At 37.0% G+C, this 18770-nt stretch overlaps 1 protein-coding gene across 7 annotated transcripts in view; it reads right to left on the bottom strand.

The window, feature by feature from the left end:
* The window catches only part of PIBF1 (progesterone immunomodulatory binding factor 1), a 231565-nt gene that overhangs the window by 157018 nt on the left and 55777 nt on the right, over positions 1-18770 (bottom strand). For all 7 annotated transcript variants that reach the window (XR_002785568.2, XM_010589414.3, XM_010589415.3 and 4 more), the window contains exon 10: positions 4530-4628. Coding sequence is in view for 6 of the 7 variants with exons in the window: in XM_010589414.3 (XP_010587716.2) it covers positions 4530-4628 (99 nt within the window). In the remaining variant the exon portion in view is untranslated. The remainder of the gene's footprint in view (positions 1-4529; positions 4629-18770) is intronic.

Genomic DNA, 18770 nt, shown 5'->3' on the forward strand with positions numbered 1-18770 from the left:
CTATATCCTAGTTTGGTGAGTAGTGTTTGGGGTCTTAAAAGTTTATGAGCAGCCATTTAAGATATAACTCTTGGTCTCTCTTTGTCTGGAGCAAAAGAGAAAGAAGGAAACCAAAGACTCAAAGAAGAAACTAGTCTACAAGACAAAGAGCCTACACGAACCACAACCTCATCTACTCTGAGACTAAAAGAACTAGAGGGTGCCCGGCTACCACTACTGACTGTCCAGATCAGGGACACAACAGATGGACCCTAATAGGAGAAAAACGTAGAACAAATTCAAATTCTTAAAAAGTCCACACTGACCAATATGGACCGGTTGAGACTAGAGGAACCCCCGAGACTATTGCTCTGAGATACCCTTTAAAGTCGGAACTGAAACCACTTCCAGAAGTCACTTTTCAGCTATGTAACAGATTGGCTCATCAACAATATCACCCATGAGTAATGTACTGTGTTCCTTTAAAAAAACACCTATATGAGACCAAATGGCCAAAATTTACTTTAAAGCAAAGATGAGAAAGTAAGTACGGGGTGGGGGGTATGGAGAAAAGATTAATGGAAACGGAACAACCATCACAGAAATAATGAGAATGTTGACACACTGTGAAAAAGGTAACCAATGTCTCTGAACAATTTGTATAGAAATTGTTAAATGGTAACCTAATTTGCTGTGTAAACTTTCACCGAAAACACAGTATTATTTAAAAAATAAAAACAAACACAGAAAAAACATCAACAAAAGTCAACTAATTCTTTAGTGGATATCATCTAGATTTATTAAGGGAGGGTTTTACATAATAAAAGATAAAAAATAAGATAGACTTTAACAGTACTCTAATAAAAACAGCTAAATTATAAATTCATTTTATACTAAAATCCTTAGAATCAAACATATTTTCACATTATAGGAATGATTTCTTCAGTATTACATTTATTACACTTTCTTCATGGGTTAAGGTTATGAAGTTGGTGTGAATACAACAGTATAACAATTTGAGCCATTCTAAAAGATACTGACAATAGGTTAATTATACGAAGGCGTGTATAAAATTTTCTAGTTTAATGTATTGCTTAAATCATGACGCAATCTGTAGGTCTTCTTTTAACAATTAAAAGACACTTGAACTTAATTTCAAAAGTTCACCAATATGTGAAAGGTATATGAAAATCTTTGTTGTATTTTACCAACTTTTCAGTAAGTCTGAAATTATTTCAAAATAAAAAGTTATACTACCTAACTTCAAGACTTACTATAAAGTACAGTAACCAAGACAGTGTGCTATTGGTGAAAAAACAGAAAAACAGACCAATGGAACAGAATAGAGAATCCAGAAATTAAGCCACACAAATACAGTCAACTAATCTTTGACAAAGCAGCAAAGGCAACCCAATGGAGAAAGGACAGTCTCTTCAACAAATAATGCTGGAACAACTGGACATCCGCATAAAAAAAATATATATATATGTATCTATAGACACCGACTTCACATCTTTCACAAATATGAACTCAAAATGAATCACGGATCTAAATGTAATGTGCAAAACTATATAAAACTTCTAGAAGATAACCTAAGAAAAAATCTAGGCAAGCTTGGGTTGGCAATGAGGTTTTAGAAACACCAAAAGCACAATTCATGAAAGGAAAAAATAAGTTAGAATTTATTACAATTAAAAATTTCTGCTTTGTGAAAGACACTATTACTAGAATGAAAAGACAAGCCATGGAGTGGGAGCAAATATCTGCAAAACACATATGTGATAAAAGACTTGTATACTAAATAAAAAGAACTTTTACAACTTAATAATATGAAAACAAAAAACCCAGTTACAAAATGGACAAAAGAGCTAAACAGACACCACACCAGAGAAGAAATACAGATGCAAATAAGCATATGAGAACATACTCAAATCATATCATGATGAAACGGCGAATTAAAACCACCATGAGATACCGCTACAAACTTATTAAAAACAAACTGCTGTTATCGACTTTAACTCACGGCGACCCCATGTGTCAGAGTAGAACTGTGCTTTATAGTTTTCAAAGGCTGATTTTTCAGAAGTAGACGGCCAGGCCTTTCATCCGACTCCAACTTTCCAGTTAGCTGCCGAGTGTATTAACTGCTTACACCACCCAGGGATTCCTATGACAATGGCTAAAATGGAAAACACCGACACCACCAAATGCCGGCAAGGATGTGAAGCTACAGGAATCGTCATTCTTTGCTGGTGGGAATGCAAAACAGTACAGCCACTTTGGAAGACAGTCTGGCAGTTTCTTACAAACCTAAACATAGTCTTAAAATCCAGCAGTTGTACTCCTATGTATTTATCCAAATGAGTTGAAGGCTTCTGTCCATATAAAAACTTGCACATGAATGTTTCTATCAGTCTTATTTATTTGTAACTGCCCAAAATTGGAAGCACCAAGATGTCCTTCAAAAGGTAAATGGATAAACAAAATGTGGTGCATCCATACAATGGAATATTCAGCAATAAAAAGAAATGAACTATCAAGCCATGAAAAGACACACAAAATCTCAAATGCACATTGCTAAGTGAAAGAAGTCAGTCTGAAAAGGCTGCATACTATATATGATTCCAACTATCTGACATCCTAAAAAAAGGCAAAACTATAGAGGCAGTAAAAAGATCAGTGGTTGATAGAGGTTGGGGGCAGGGGGAGGGACGAATAGGTAAAGCTGTGATCTGTATAAGTCTGTATCAAACTGTGTATAATACTGTAAACAGTGGACAAGTGGCGTTATACATTTGTCAAAACCATCAGAACCATACTATACAAAGCATGAGCCCTAATTTAATCTATGGACTTATAGTTAATAATGTATCAATATTGGTTCACCAATTGTTACAAATGTGTAACACCAATATAAGATGTTAATGACAGTGCCAACTGGAAGGGATCAGGAATGAGCCAGCATATGGAAACTGTATTTTTTCCTCAACTTTTCTATGTAAACCTAAATAAATAAATCTAAATACTACTCTAAAAAATAAAGTCTATTAAATAAGTAATAAAAACCCCTCTGTTTACTCTGCATATAGTCAAAGCACTGAAAATTCAGGGGATTTAATGAGGTAATGGTATTTACTTTAATACTCCTCAGTGATTTTCCTTGTACTAAACCAAACCAAAACCAAACCCAGTGCCGTCAAGTCGATTCCGACTCATAGCGACCCTCTAGGACAGAGTAGACTTGCCCCATGGAGTTTCCAGGGAGCGCCTGGCGGATTCAATCAGCCGACCCTTTGGTTAGCAGCCGTAGCACTTAACCACTACGCCACCAGGGTTCCCTTGTAATAAGAACCTAAAAATAAATATCATTTTCTACTGATAAATTAGACAGTTCTCTTCCACTTCCTTCAATGCACATACACCAGAACATACAGGTTTTAAAAAAACGAACAAGGGAGCGTAAAATGGTGCAACCGTTCGGAGAACTGCATGGCAGGTTTTTTAAAGTAACACCTTCATCTACCTTACAACAAACAGTAAAAACATACGCCCATAAAAAGAGCTCTCACAACAACTCTGTTCATGATCATGCCAAGATGGAAACAACCTAAATGTCTAATCGACAGGGGAATAAATAACCTGTGGTACAGTCACACTCAGTAATAATAAGGAATAACCACTGACAGACACAACAGCATGGATGAACATATAATACTGACGTAAGAAGCCAGGCACAAAAGAATACATCTGTATGATTCCATTTATTTTTAGTCCAAGGTCTGCAAAAACTAAGCTATGGTGACAGAAATCAGAACGTGGTAGCCTCTTGAGGGGTTGTGGTTGAGACTGACTGAAAGGAGTACAAGGAAACTCTCGGGGGTGACTGAACTATAGGCAGTCTCTGGGTTACAAATGAGATCCGTTCCTAACTCTATCTTTAAGTCGAATTTGTAGGTAAGTCAGAACAGGTGCATATGGTTCTTTTTAGCCTGACTGTAGTGTAAGAGGAGCCCTGGTAGCACAGTGGTGAAGAACTTGGCTGCTAACCAAAACCAAAAGGTTGGCAGTTTGAATCCACCAACCACTCCCTGGAAACCCTATGGGGCAGTTCTACTCTGTTCTACAGATCACTGTTAAGTTGGAACTGACTTCATGGCAATGGGTTTGGCTGTTTTGGTTAGTGTAAGAAAAGGCTCAAAGCCTTTCCAAGGATTCCAGGTGAAGGCGATTGTGATAAAAAATTTGTTGCTAGTAGGGGTTGGTTCAAGGAGTAGTGGTTGGTTCAACTGTTTCAAAGTGAGGACAAACTTACTTAACATTAAAGGGCATGTACCAGTTGTCCGTAAGCTGGACATTCATAACCCCGGGGACTGCCTGTATTCTATATCTTGTGTCCAATATATGCAATAATACCATATTATAAAAATATCTCATGCGAATTATACTTCAGTTGAAAAGAAAATTATACTTCCATTAAAAATACATTTTCTAAAAGAAAAAGTAACATAAAAATCAAAGAGTTTTAACATTTCTATTTTCAGGATCCTTACCTGTCTAAGAGTTGATCATGTTTTTCTAAAGCATCCTTTTCAGCCATCACAGCTCGGTCCTTTTCAGCCACTGCGTTATCTCTTGCTTCGCGGAGATTTCTAAAATGAAATACACACTGCAGCTATTTTAAGTGCATAAATATCCATCTTTTAAAGATTCATAAGTGTTCTTGCTAAGACTTGGACTATATGGCAATCTTCAAGACTCACTAGAGCCTGGTGACCCAAAGTGTTTATTATATTAACCTGCCCGGCTTGGTGAGTTTCTAGTAGCACATAGCAGTGTAGGCACAAACATGGTCTATCTCTAAATACCATGCAACCTTTCTCCATGTGGGTGTCAAAGGGTAGGCGAAATGGTTTGTATATATAGCAACTAATTTAATCCTCACCATAATCCTATAATGTAGCTATAAATACTCACATATTAGTCACAAAAACTTAAGTTTAGAGAAGTTAATACTCTAAAATATTTTAAGTAAAAAACAAAATATACAGATCACAAGAATCAAAGTTGGAAAGAAGTTTGGTATACAAGAAAGATAACAGTTGAAATGAACCTTGAAGTCTCTGTTGTAGGGGACGTGAAAAGAAAGGAATATAAAAATGGCTGATAGATGAAGAGAAAGTGGAGGGAACAAAGGGCAGGAAGTCTTGATAAGATGACAAGATGGAAGTTATTATACTAGCAAGATGTAAGACAAAAGACTGCTGTTGGAGAATGGTGATTCAGAGGTAGAAAAACATTACCAGAGGTAGAAATTTAGTTGACAAGATCCAGAGGGTGACCATTCGAGTGGCTATAAGGTCCACAGTTCAAATCCACTAGCTGCTCCTTGGAAACCCTATGGGACAGTTCTGCCAGTCCACAATAAACAGGGACATGTCCCAAAGGCTAGAAAGTAACACCTCAGTAAACAGGGGAGTGTCCCAAAGGTTGGAAGGCAACAATAGTGAGCAATTAGAAGACGACACAGCCCTGAGCCTTAAATGATCAAATTTTATGTGTCTTTTTTTTTTAATCAAGGTAGAATTTTGGATCAAGAAAAGTATCAGCAGTCTTTGAAGAGAGTCACTTTTTTTTTTAAATCTCTTTCTCTAAATACACCTACTTCTCATTTATAAGTCAATTGTCTGATATTTTGCATTTATGACAATAGTAAAAAATATACTATCTGACTATTTTGCACATTAATGATGTACATCCGGCAGTAACAAACGCTGAGGTACGAGGCAAGAGTTAATGGTGGCTGTGATGGTTGTGGTTATGTGTTAACTTGGCTGGGCCATAATTCTCCATGGTTTGGTAGTTATGTAATGCTGCAAGTTGGCATTTATGTAATGATGTAGTCATCTTCCATTTTGTGATCTGATGTGGTCACCTTCCATTTTCACATAATGTTGATTTTTGCATAATGACATGATCTTTGGAAACCAAACTTGTCCGTAACTAAGGAGTGGATGTAAATGATTTTGCTCACTTAATCCCTATAAATACCTTATGTTTTAAATATTTTCTAAGCTATTTTGTAGCTGAGTAAGCTAAAGTCTAGCAAGCTTAAGCACCTAGCCCTAGGTCACATAACTTAAGTGTTAAAGCCATAATTTGAACTCAGATATGTCTTACTCCAAAGCCAGTTGTTTTTACATTATCCCATCCTATCTTCTTTACAGAACTGGACTGGATATTAGAATTTGGTTCTTATTGTTGACGAAGAACATTAAGTCAGGAGTCACAAAGGCCCTCTCAGTTTGAGTAAATCTATAAAAGCTTAATGGTCATACTTGCTGAGCCAACACACAATGTGGTCTTTTGCTTGCATATGCTAACAACAAATTAAAAATTGAAAACATGTCAAACATAAAAGATTCATCAACAGTTTACCAGACAGAAACAAAAGTTTTTAAAACCTGAATACAAATAACTCACTAAAAAGAAAATCTACTTTTGTATACTATAAGTAGATGTGTGTTTTAAGCAGATATCACAAAATTGTTATGTTGTTATTTTCTGATGTAATCCTGATTGCAGTGACTTTCAAAAAATTCTGTTGTAAAATTAAATTGAGACATGAAAAATTAATTTTATGAATATAATAAAATTCTCGAAATATATTAAACATTTACATATTTTCATCCCTAAATGACCTAAATATTTTAGTCAATAAATCACCACAAACTGGTTTTAATTTTCCTTTCCCAAAAATAGCCTCAATATTCTATATATATTGGTCACATTATCAGCACCAGTTAATCACAAAAGGTTAGTTGGTAGATGGAGAAGCTTCAGTCCACAACTATACTTCTTTTCCTGCAACAACAGGCATTAAAGTAAAAGCAAGCGATGAGGAATCAAAGAAAACCCAGGAGCAGCTGACATTAGGGTTTACGGCAGAAAGTGTGATTAGAGGGTACTAGTACGTTCTCTATGCCACAATCTGTATCATCTAGCTACCTATACTAAGTGCTCTGTTGAGGCATAAACAAAATTCTATGACCATAAAGAGGAGAAATTATTTCTAACCAGAGGAAGAAAAAAGAGGAAGAGAGGTTAGTAAATAAAGAAAATTTTCAAAAAAGAAGGGACACAAAAGATGACAGTTATAGGCAATTCAGCAAGAGAAAACTGAACTAGGGGAATGTACTAGAAGCTGAAGCTTCTTTCAGTAGATGCTCTCACAGGTGTTTGCTGCTAAGATCTCTGTGTAAACCATATTCTCCTTACCAGACAGCACCTCATATATCCTACACACAACCCACATGCTTTAACGAGAAGCAGTATAATTCCATATAACACGAAAAGATGAGATACTTCCTTTACTATCATCAACTGACTTTTAAGGTTTTAAGTTAATTGCTGAGACTTGTAAGTTCAATGTATTCTTCCACTGATAACAGTAATAGCAAACACATATAAAGTGCTTACCACGTGCTAGGAACTGTTCTATGCACTTTACATATAATAACTCACTTAATCCTCAAAACAATCCCACAAGAAGTAGGTTGTGTTATTACCTCCATTTTATAAGTGAGGAGACTGAAACTCAGAGAGCCTGAAGTCACATAGGGGAACCAAAACAGTCTGGCTCCAGAGATCATGTTCTTAATCATACTATGCTACCTCTCTTAAGACTCCCTTTGTTTCATAGAAGTTATCTCCTTGGAAAGTTCTGACATGATGAGATTTTTATTAGATGATCACCTCATAGCACAAATAGATGTTAAAATAAACCTTGAATATGTTATACATTAACAGTATGTAATAAGGCTCTTTCAAAACTAGACTGGTTTGATAAAACACCAGATGGATTGGATTCCTAACACAGATAAAACAATAACTGTCCTATAGCTAATAAATTATCCATCTCTGAATGTTAAAATGCATTAGAAAATGTAATACAATTACGGAATAGCGGGAATTCAAATGTTCTTCAAAAGGGAAACTTGAAAAACTGGTAGATGATATTTGTAGCATGTACAAGCTAATGAATCTCAAGTTTTAAAAGTCTAAACTGAGTCCACGGTCGAATGTAACTGTAATAATAGAGAAAGATGTTGGGAGGTGGCCAATTGGCCAACATTATAACAAATGTTTTAGAACATCAAAACTTGAACATTTCATCTTTAGAAACACTTTTACAAAGCTAACATTTGATCTCAAAACTCGTTTTCATGATTCTCTCATGCTGTCTCCCAGCCATCGTATACACATACCTACCTCTTCTATCTCCCCTCTGTTTGTATGTGGGAAGTGGACTGAGAAGAAAGATGGAATAAAAGGGAAAAGAAATCTTAAACCAATCTTATTTGTGAAATAGAAAGGGAAAGTGAGTATCTACTATTATAACCAGAATGTCTAAACAATGTATATTTTAACCTGGGACATTTTTTAGAACAAAGGGGGTGCTATTAATAATGACACCAGAGAAACAGGTGTAAAATAGAACTTTCTTGCACAAACTGGGAGATGTGGTCACATAAATTATAATATTTAAACAAGAAACTTAAAGAGTTAAGTTCTTAATTATTTCTCCAAGTAATGGGATTTCACTATTATAACAAAATAGATTTATTTCATATGCGATATAGTGCCATTTGTGCAGATGATTTAATACATGTAAGTTTATCCAAAAATACCTCATAAGCCAAAACCTGAAAACCTTACCAGAAAACATACATAACAGACTTCTGTACAAAATAAATTTTCTTTCTTTTTTTTTTTTACTAAAAGACGATAAATTTCACAGTACTGATAGGCCAAATCAAGATCCATACCTGAAAAGAGGTAATAAGGATGAGAAAAACCTTAGGAAACCTTTGAAATTCTAGTAGCAACAAACCAGAGTTTGGCAATGCCAAAAGCATAGCATGTTTTACTTAGCCTGAATAAACACCACTAATGCCTTACAGGGAAACCCTGGTGGCATAGTGGTTAAGAGCTACATCTGTCAACCAAAAGGTCGGCAGCTCAAATCCACCAGGTGCTCCTTGGAAACTCTATGGGCAGTTCTACTCTGTCCTGTAGGGTTGCTGTGAGTTGAAATCGACTTGACGGCAACGGGTTTTTTAATGCTGTAGAACTTGAAATATATAAAGAATAAATAGTGAAAAAATCACGGCTGTCAGGTGAGCTCAGCATGCATAACTAAGCAACTCATTCTCCTTCTGCCTCCATGTAAAAAGTATTTTTGGTTAATAAAGTGAACCCATATTTTCCAGTTAGAACAAAAAGGAATTGAAAAAAGCTGTTCACACTATAAGCTTACTTATAGGGGAAGTGTTTGAATTAATCACTTCTACCTCTAGATGTGGAGTCCCTGGGTGGTGCAAATGATTAAACACTCGACTGCTAGCTGAAAGGTTAGTGGTTTGAACTTACCCAGAGGCACCTCGTAAGACAGGCCTGGTGATCTGCTTTCGAAAGGTCACAGCCTTGAAAACCCTACTCTGCACACAAGTCGCCATGAGTCAGAATCGACTTGAGGGCAACTAACAACGAGAACCGCTAGATTCTTCTTCCTGAACAAAATATAAAACTACTAATTTCCTTTGTTTTTAAGATGGCCTAGAGTAAAAGGGTTGCAAATGGAGTATCTGCTATTTATAATCGATGACCAACAATTTCACTGTTAATGAACACAGACAGTTGAAAAGTGAATGAATGGGACACAGAAAGAGTAAAGTGGAAATTTTATCTAATAAAATTTCTTAAGGGAAGTTATTAATTTTAAGGGAAGAAAAATTTTGAGAACTCAAGTTGACTGAACATGCTATACTTCCCTATGCTTTTATTTCAGTTGGTGCTTAAGCAGATTTTTTTTTTTTCATTGAATAGATGTGAATACTAAGGCACAAAGTACAAAAGGATATAACCCAAACAGTGGGCCCCCCAATAAATAAATAAATAAATAATAATAAATAATGAAATATTTAAGCCCCCAAATGCAAAATACTCATTTAAAGTTCATTAGTGCATTTAGGTTTAAAAAGTAGCTGACAGAATAAAATATATCAAAATGAGACTAGGGGAATTTGGTGGATGGTAAGCTGAGTACTAACCACTATATATCAATGTTCGCATACAGTAGTATTGCATATAGTATATATATAGTAGTACAGGCGCTCCTTGGAAACTCTATGGGGCAGTTCTACTCTGTCCTATAGGTCGCTATGAGTCGGAATCGACTCGACGGCACTAGGTTACTAGGTAGTTACTACTATACACTGTATACAGTATATGTCCATTGCTGTTGAGTCGATTCTGACTCATAGTGACCCTATAGGATAGGGCAGAACTGCCTCCTGGGTTTCCAAGTAGTGGCTGGGGGATTCGAACTGCTGACCTTGGGGTTAGCAGCCATAGTTCACTGTAGCTCATATACTGTATAACTACTACTACATACTATGTTGGAAACCCTGGTGGCATAGTGGTTAAGAGCTACAGCTGCTAACCAAAAGGCTGGCAGTTCAAATCCACCAGGCACTCCTTGGAAATTCTATGGGGCAGTTCCTCTCTGTCCTATAGGGTCACTATGAGTCGGAATCTACTCGATGGCAACAGGCTTAGTTTTTTTGGTTTTATATACTACGTTTGGTCCTGATCAAATCCATTTCATTATAAACCAATAAGCCACCTGATTTCTAAAAAATAGTACCAACTCATTCTTTAATTAAATAAATTTTTTCTGACAGTTTACTATGTACCAGACGTGGGAAGCCAATACTAAACAGCAGATGAAAATATATAGAAGTAAATAAAATATGTAGTATGTTAGTAGTGCTCTGGAGAAAAATAAAGCAGGGAAGGAGCTAGGGAGTAAGGGGAAGGAGGGGCTCAGAATTTTAAATAGGGTATCAGAGAAGATTTCAGAGCTGGTGGCATTTGAGGAATTGGAGACAGTATGGGAACAGGGCTCTAACGGTATCCAGGAGGGAAGGCTAAGGAGTGGGGAGTAAAAACACAAGGGTCCTGAGGTGGGAACATGGCTAACAGCTAAAGGAAAGCAAGTGAATAGGATGGAGTAGGAAAAGGAAGAACGTGATAACAACACAGGTTGTGTTGTGTCCTGGGCCATTACTGTAATCATTTACATTTTTCTGAGTGAGATGAAGAGAATTGGAAGATCTGGGCAGAGGAGTGATCCGATTTGACTTACCTTTTAACAGGAACCGTAGTGAGAACAGACTGAAGAGGGCAAGGAAGGAAGCTGGGGTCGCTTAAGAGGCTATTGCAATAATTCAGGCAAGAGATAATGGTGGCTTGGACCAAAGAAGTATTGTGAGATGGTAAAGAAGTCATCAACTTTGAAGATACAATCAAAAGGATTTGCTGATTAATATGATGTTGAACATTAAAAAGAGAGAAGAGGGTGAAGATGGCTTCAAGGTTTTAGCGAGTAAGTGGAAAAACAGAGTTTTAATTAAGCTGGGTGAGAATGAAGGTGGAGCAGGGTTGGGCTGGGGTGCGGGGCAGAACTTTGTTTCTGGATATACTACATTTAAGATGCCTATTAGACATGCAAGTGGAAATGTCAGCTAGGCAGCTGCAAAAGATGTCAAGGAGATGAGGGGGAACTACCAAAGGGACTTAACAGGAACAGGCAGCAAGAAAGGAGAAAAGGCAATTGTGTGGTAGCCTGGAAGCCAGTTAAAGAATGTTTCAAGGAGTAGGCAGTAGACCTATACTGCTGATAGGTCAAGTAAGGTGAGAACTGAGGACTTGACCACAGCTCATTTAGCAAAATAGCTTTGTTGGAGTGGTGTGGGAGACAATAGGTTGATTTAAAAAATGGGAGTAAAAAAATATATACAAAACAGTTTCCAGGAATTTTGCTGCAAAAAGGAGCAAAGAAATGGGGCGAGAGGGGGAAGTTGAAACAAGAAAGACTTGTTAAAGACTGGGGAAATAACATGTTTGCAGACAGTTGGGAATTATCTGGTATAAAGGGAAAACTGACAACACAGAAGATGGGAAATTTGCTGGAGTTCTGTCCTTCAGCCAGAGAGGAGACGGACTCTAATACACCAGTGAAAGGTCTGGGTCTTAGGGGAGTGCTATCAGAAAGGGAGGCTTTCTCAGAACATTATATGCGATTTCACAGAAATGTAAAGGCCTCTTTACTAACAAAATTATAAATGCTTTTACAAACTTCTAATGAGCCACAGGAAGCTCTGGTGGCGTAGCAGTTAAGAGCTGTGGCTGCTAACCAAAAGGTCAGCAGTTTAAATCCACCAGGTGCTCCTTGGAAATCCTATGGGGCAGCTCTACTCTGTCCTATAAAGTCACTATGAGTCAGAATCAACTGAACGGCAATGGGTTTGGCTTTAGAAACTCTGGTGGCGCAGTAATTAAGTGCTACACCTGCTAACCAAGAGGTCAGCAGTTCAAACCCACCAGGTGCTCCCTGGAAACTCTATGGGCCAGTTCTACTCTGTCGTATAGGGTCGCTATGAGTTGGAATCGACTCGACGGCAATGAGTTTTTAATGATCCACACTCAGCTCTCAAGTGTAGAAAGGGTTTGGAACCTCCCTTAAAAGACTGACTCTCTTCTAAATAAATTACCACCAAAATTACAGTTTTGATTAAGAAATATCTATCAATTTTCATAGCTTTGAACAGTAAAATAGAAGTTGGCATTGCATTGCGGAATCAGACGTATCTAGTTTCACTTGTTAAAACATTTGTAATTAGGCAAATCACACCCTCTCAGTTCTTTTTTTAGAAAATGGGGAGCCTACAACCTCATAAAGTGTCCCATTTTATTTTCTGTGTAATGTACGTGAAAGCTGAGTACAATGCTTGATGCATAACGATCAATAAATAGCTCCTTAGCATGTTATTTAAATATAAAAATCTGAATTAAAAATATGAAGTGCTCACTTAGAGAAAGGTAACTAGAGCAAAGCTTGCCAGTATGTTCCATTGTATAAAAACAAAGTGGTAATACTGGATCTGTAATAGCACGCTGGGAAAAGGGAGAGACTGCTGGAGGGGCTTTGGCAGCTTAAGGTCCCTTCTGACACCCTGAGGGCTGAGGGAGTGAATCTGGAGCACGCTAGAGAAACATTTTTAATAATAAACTATGTGATTTTGGGCGAGCACTTTTGGTCTTGATCTTATCTGTAAAAGATCAAAAATGAGCTATCTTACTTTCTAAATCTTGTCTGCCACCTTGAGTTCAGAGCCATGCCTTACCATCCATCTCCCACAGACTACTAAACTAGAAAAGCTGGAGTCATTCCTGATGCCCAGCACCAATCAATCATCAGGTGCTGCCAATCCTACTACCTAAATATTCTTTAACACTACCCTCTTACTCTCGCTCTCACTTGTCACCTTCCCCTAAGCTTCTGCAATAGCCTTCTAACCAATCTAACTGCCTCTGGGCTCTTTTCAACTATAATCCACTCCGCATTGCCATGGCAGTCATTTAAAAATGAATAAATCACGTCACTCTCCTTCTACAAAACCTCCCAAAACTCTGCTTTTATTATCTGGCCCTATCCTACTTTACCAGCCTTCTCCACCACTCTATGAACTATACGATGCAGGCAAACCTAACTTCTTGTGTAACCTGAACTCACCTTGCTTCCTACCTAGACCACCCAATTACATCTTAAAATACTTAAATGCTATTAATTAAATAGTGAACACATGTGGTAATCACCTATGGACATAAAGAATACAGGTAGTAATAAAAAAATACAGCTAATTATAAAAATTCATTTATAATGATTTGAAAAGTTAAGATACCGAGTTACCCAAAGCCATATACTTCCAGAATAATCTAACGACAAAATAGAATATTCTTAAATTTTCCTTAAAAAATTATACAGATATCTGGAAAGGTATCAACAAATGAAGTTTTTTTTTTAAGCACTAATAAAGACATGAACTTTTAAAATGACTAATGGAACCTCTGTTAAATAATTCCAATTTACTCACTGTAATTTATTACATATACTCAACTACCCTTTGTAAATAAACTTAGATTCAAATACTCAAAGCTGTTTAATATCACTCCAAGATTCTACACAAATTTCAAGTCTCTGTTATTAAAATTTCCCCTTGAGTACTTTTCTAAGATGATAAATTGTGATCAAGATGATTTTTATTGAGATGGTAGCAAAATAAAGTCACTAAAGAAATACTAATTGTTGTACTTAAGAGCACCTATTTTAATCATGTCCTTTTCCCTACTGCCTACCCCTTTTCAAGCAATTATACAGCTACTTAAAGTCTGAATTTCCATATTTTGCTCAGTAGCAAGAGCATAAGCAGTATCTCTAACAAATTCATTCTCGTCCTTTTTGCAGTTATTACTCTGAGAACAGAACTTTCTGTGTTTATAATAATGAGACTACCTTAGATAAAGACAGCTTTACTTTCTGGAAAAATCAATCAGCCAAATTTACCTCCTCTTAATTTATTATTTCAGAGTATGAATTAAGGAACAAATAAGTTAGCTATTACATGCAGAGATTTAGACAGAAATAAATGGCATGAAGACTTTTTATGTCTATATCATTTAAGAAACATGATTAAATGCTACATGGAGATACACATAAGAATAACTATATATTTCATAATCATGCCTTTTAATGGTAATAAACAATCCCACAATTTTATCAACTGACTTTTATAGAAGGCTCATTTTACTTAAATTGTCAGTGCAATGGATAAAAGACTTTTCCTTAAGTATTACACATAGGGAAAGGTATCAAACTAATCATTATAAATATGTAAGTTCACAGTTTATAATGTATTTGCATATATGTGAAGTATTATTTGCTCATTTTATAAAAGAGGAAATTAAATTCCAGAGATATTAAGTGACTTATCTACTCAGGTAATAAGTAGTAGAGCTGGACTTAGTGTTTTAATCCAAATCTTTCAGAATATACTCCTGCTCATCAAATAAGGCTTTTTTTCCAAATACAAAGGACAATCCATAACATTCCAGCCATATGATATGTGCTAAGAAGTTATTTACAGGCAGTCCCTGGGTTACAAACATCAGAATTATACACAAATCCATAGTTAACAAACCAACCCTCTTACATAAAAAATTTGAGGCAGATACAATGGTTCATAATAACAAATGGGTGCTACTTTGCGACATGCATCAAAAATTATTATTATTAAGGTATTATTATGTTAAATGGAAACCCTGGTGGTACAGTGGTTAAGAGCTACAGCTGCAAACCAAAGGCAGTTTGTATTCACCAGGCGCTCCTTGGAAACTCTATTGGGGCAGTTAGTTCTACTCTGTCCTATAGAGTTGATATGAGTTGGAATTGACTCGACAGCAATGGGTTTGGTCTTAGTTTATTATGTTAAAGATGGTTTGGTATACTAATACTCATGAAGAGTGTGCTTCTTAGTTCAAGCAGACACACGAGACCAAATGGGTGGCTCCTGTCCGGAGGCAGGATGAGAAGGCAGGAAGGGACAGGAGCTGGTTGAATGGATATGGGAAGCCTGGGATGGAAAGGGTGAGTATGCTGTCACATTGCAGGGACTGAAACTAGTGTCACATGATAACATGTGTATAAAATTTCATATGACAGATTAGCTTGAGCCATAAACTTTTACCTAAAAAAAAAAAAAAAAGTACAATAAAATTAAAAAAAAAAAAAAAAAGCTTTTAAAATAAAAGTGGATAGGAAAAGAGCAGTTGGTTGTGGTTGAGAAGCAGATGGATGTAAGAACAGGCCTCCCAGAGAGGAGCTGAGCCTGCTCATGGTGGGCAGCAGAGTGACTAATCACAGGCTCCCACTGGCTAGAACTCTGAGAGCTGCCGCAAACCCAAAACTGCCCTGATTTCAGGTGCCATGAGGCCCAGCCCCACTGCTCTTTCTGGTTTTGGATTTGCAGAGATTCTGCCTGGCTTTTTTGCTCTACACGTACCCTCTTAAGAAACAGCCACTGGAGTTAGCCTCAGTGTCTGTTACTCTCCCAAAGAGTCTAACAAGAACAGCTAAAAAATTGGCTTTCCCTGCATTTGGGCCAGAGTATTGGGAAGAAAAAAAAAAAGATGTTTTAGTGCTTCTGGAATATTTCTTTAATGTTTTTAATGCATAGACAGGTATTCTGAATACTAAGACAAACATCTGATTAACTGACGTCAGATATGAACCGTACCTAACTGTTCTGACTTACATACAAATTTGACTTAAAGACAGACTTGGGAAGGGAAAACTTGTTTGTAATCTGGGGACTGCCTGCATATAATAAACCTCACTACTGGAGTAATTTCACTCATAATTTCCCAGAGGTTCAACTGGCACTTTTAAGTAGCTACAAAATACAGAAAAAGACAAGCTTAACTTACAGACTGAACCAAAATATAAATACACATTATAATTCCAATTATAGTATTTTTGATGTACCCAAATACCCAAGTTCTTTCTCTGCTCATCTTTGCCTTTTCTTAAGTGTAGTATATCTTCTACTTTCCTACTCTTCCCTCTCAATCCCTTAACTTCATAAAACTACGTGTACGACTTGATACCAAGATTAGATGGCATGAATTCCATCTTTCTTTTCCATATCTAAGAAAAAAAAAAAGATACTTTCTTAACATTTTCCAATGTCTAGAAAGCTAATGAAGGGTAAAACATATTTCTCCAATCTTATAATTTAACTTATTACTAAAATATGTTTATTGGGGGAAAGGTTGGAGGCTAAGAACAAAGATGCAAGTATAAATAATTTATTCATTTTATTTCAGCCCATATAGTAACAGTTCATTTTGATAAAATACACTTAACAGACAAAATTATGCACCTACATCTAAAGCATGTAATTAATTTCTTTAGACACAAAAACACTTAATGCTGAAACTCGTTCTGAGTTGCATGTTTTACAACAAGGAATACTAGAAACATTTCCTTAACCATTTTAAGTTACAAAGTGTCAAAAGAAGTAATTTACAATTAATTTTCATCTTGTGAAAACTAGTGGGACACACCCTCTAACCACAGTTAAATTATGCCATAACAAGGAAAAGTGCAATCCAAAAAGATTCGGTCGCATAAAATACTATGTTAATAAAATGATCAAGGTTAAGTCTGTACAGCTAGCTAGCTAGGTGTTCCCTGTGCAATTCAAATCTATCCTGGCCCAGGTTGCAATGTGACACCACCTGGTGGCAACCGGCCATTCTACTGCCAATATCCTTGGAGTCAATTCCTGGTTCTGCGGCTGGCTAGGGATTCTAGGGCAGTAGCCACAATCCCAGAAATCTCCAGGTTCAGTTGTACTCATTTTGATATGGACAGGGCGGCAGAACAACACTTGGGACGAGGACACTGACTTTCAGCTTCCCCGCTTCCAGAAATGACTCCGCTATTTCTCCACATAGCTTTACTCACCTGCCTCCACTAACCATCTTACCAAAAAAAACCAAACCCACTGCCGTCAAGTTGATTCCGACTCATAGCGACCCTACAGGACAGAGTAGAACTGCCCCATAAGAGTTTCCACGGAGCGCCTGGCGGATTTGAACTGCCAACCTCTTGGTTAGCAGCTGTAGGGTTTCAGAGAATACCAAAACCAAACCCATCACTGTTGAGTCGATTCTGACTCAGTAACCCTACAGGACAGAACAGAACTGCCCCATAGAGTTTCCAAGGCTGTAAATCCTTACGGGAGCAGACTGCCACATCTTTCTTCCGTGGAGCAGCAGGGGGGTTCAAACTGCTGATCTTTCAGTTAGTAGCCGAGTGTTTAACCACTGTGCCACCAGAGCTCCTATCCTTAGAAATAGAGATAATATATCTAAATTTGTTACCATGGGATGCATTTTCAAGAATTCTTTTTTCAAACAAAAACTAAAAAGTTATGAAATTGTCAAAATGATTTCATACCAAAGTTTATGTGGCTACGTGAACTGTTTAGAAATAGTCATGCATTTACATAAAAATAGTCCTGTGGTGGCTGGTTTTGTGTGTCAACTTGGCTAGGCTATGATTCTTGGTTGTTTGGCCAGGCACTAGTCTGGTTGCTGTTACGGAGTAGTTATATATGATTAAATCAGTTGACCTTGGGTAGAGCAGATTACCTTCCTTAATGTAATTTAATGTAATATAATGCAATTACATTGTGTCTAATGTAATGTAATTACAGTGCAATAAAATCAATATAATCGATCAATCAGTTGAGAACTTTGAGGGCAAAAAGACAGTTTCCCTAGGGTGTGTTCTGCCTCTAGACTACAAACAGATTGGAGGAACTCTCATACACACTCTTCCAGCTGCCTGACCTACGGAGCTTGGGATGCAAGCCTGCCTGCTGTTGGACCTATGGATTTTGGAACTGCCAACCTCCATCCCCCATTTTAGCCAATTCCTTAAAGTAAATCTCTCTTTATGTATATATCTTGCTGGTTCTGTTTCTCTAGAGAACCCTAAGACAATTTCCATAAAATTTAACAAAAGCCTATGTAATTCATAGCAGAACTGTACCACAGGACTAATAGTGCTTCTTTGTATAACAGAAATAATATCACCTATGCTGCAGACGGAGTTGTTCCTGGGTGGTGCGAATGGTTAACATACTTGTCTGCTAACTAAAAAGTTGGTGATTCGAGCCCACTTAGAGGCACCTGCGAAGAAAGGCCTGCGATTACTTCTGAAAATCAACCACTGAAAACCTGATGGAACACAGTTCTACCCTGACATACACTGAGTATCCATGAGTCAAAAATGACTCGATGGCAACTGGTATGCAAAGGTC

The sequence above is a fragment of the Loxodonta africana genome, chromosome 17 (genome assembly GCF_030014295.1).
Source record: "Loxodonta africana isolate mLoxAfr1 chromosome 17, mLoxAfr1.hap2, whole genome shotgun sequence".
In the NCBI taxonomy this organism is placed as follows: domain Eukaryota; kingdom Metazoa; phylum Chordata; class Mammalia; order Proboscidea; family Elephantidae; genus Loxodonta; species Loxodonta africana.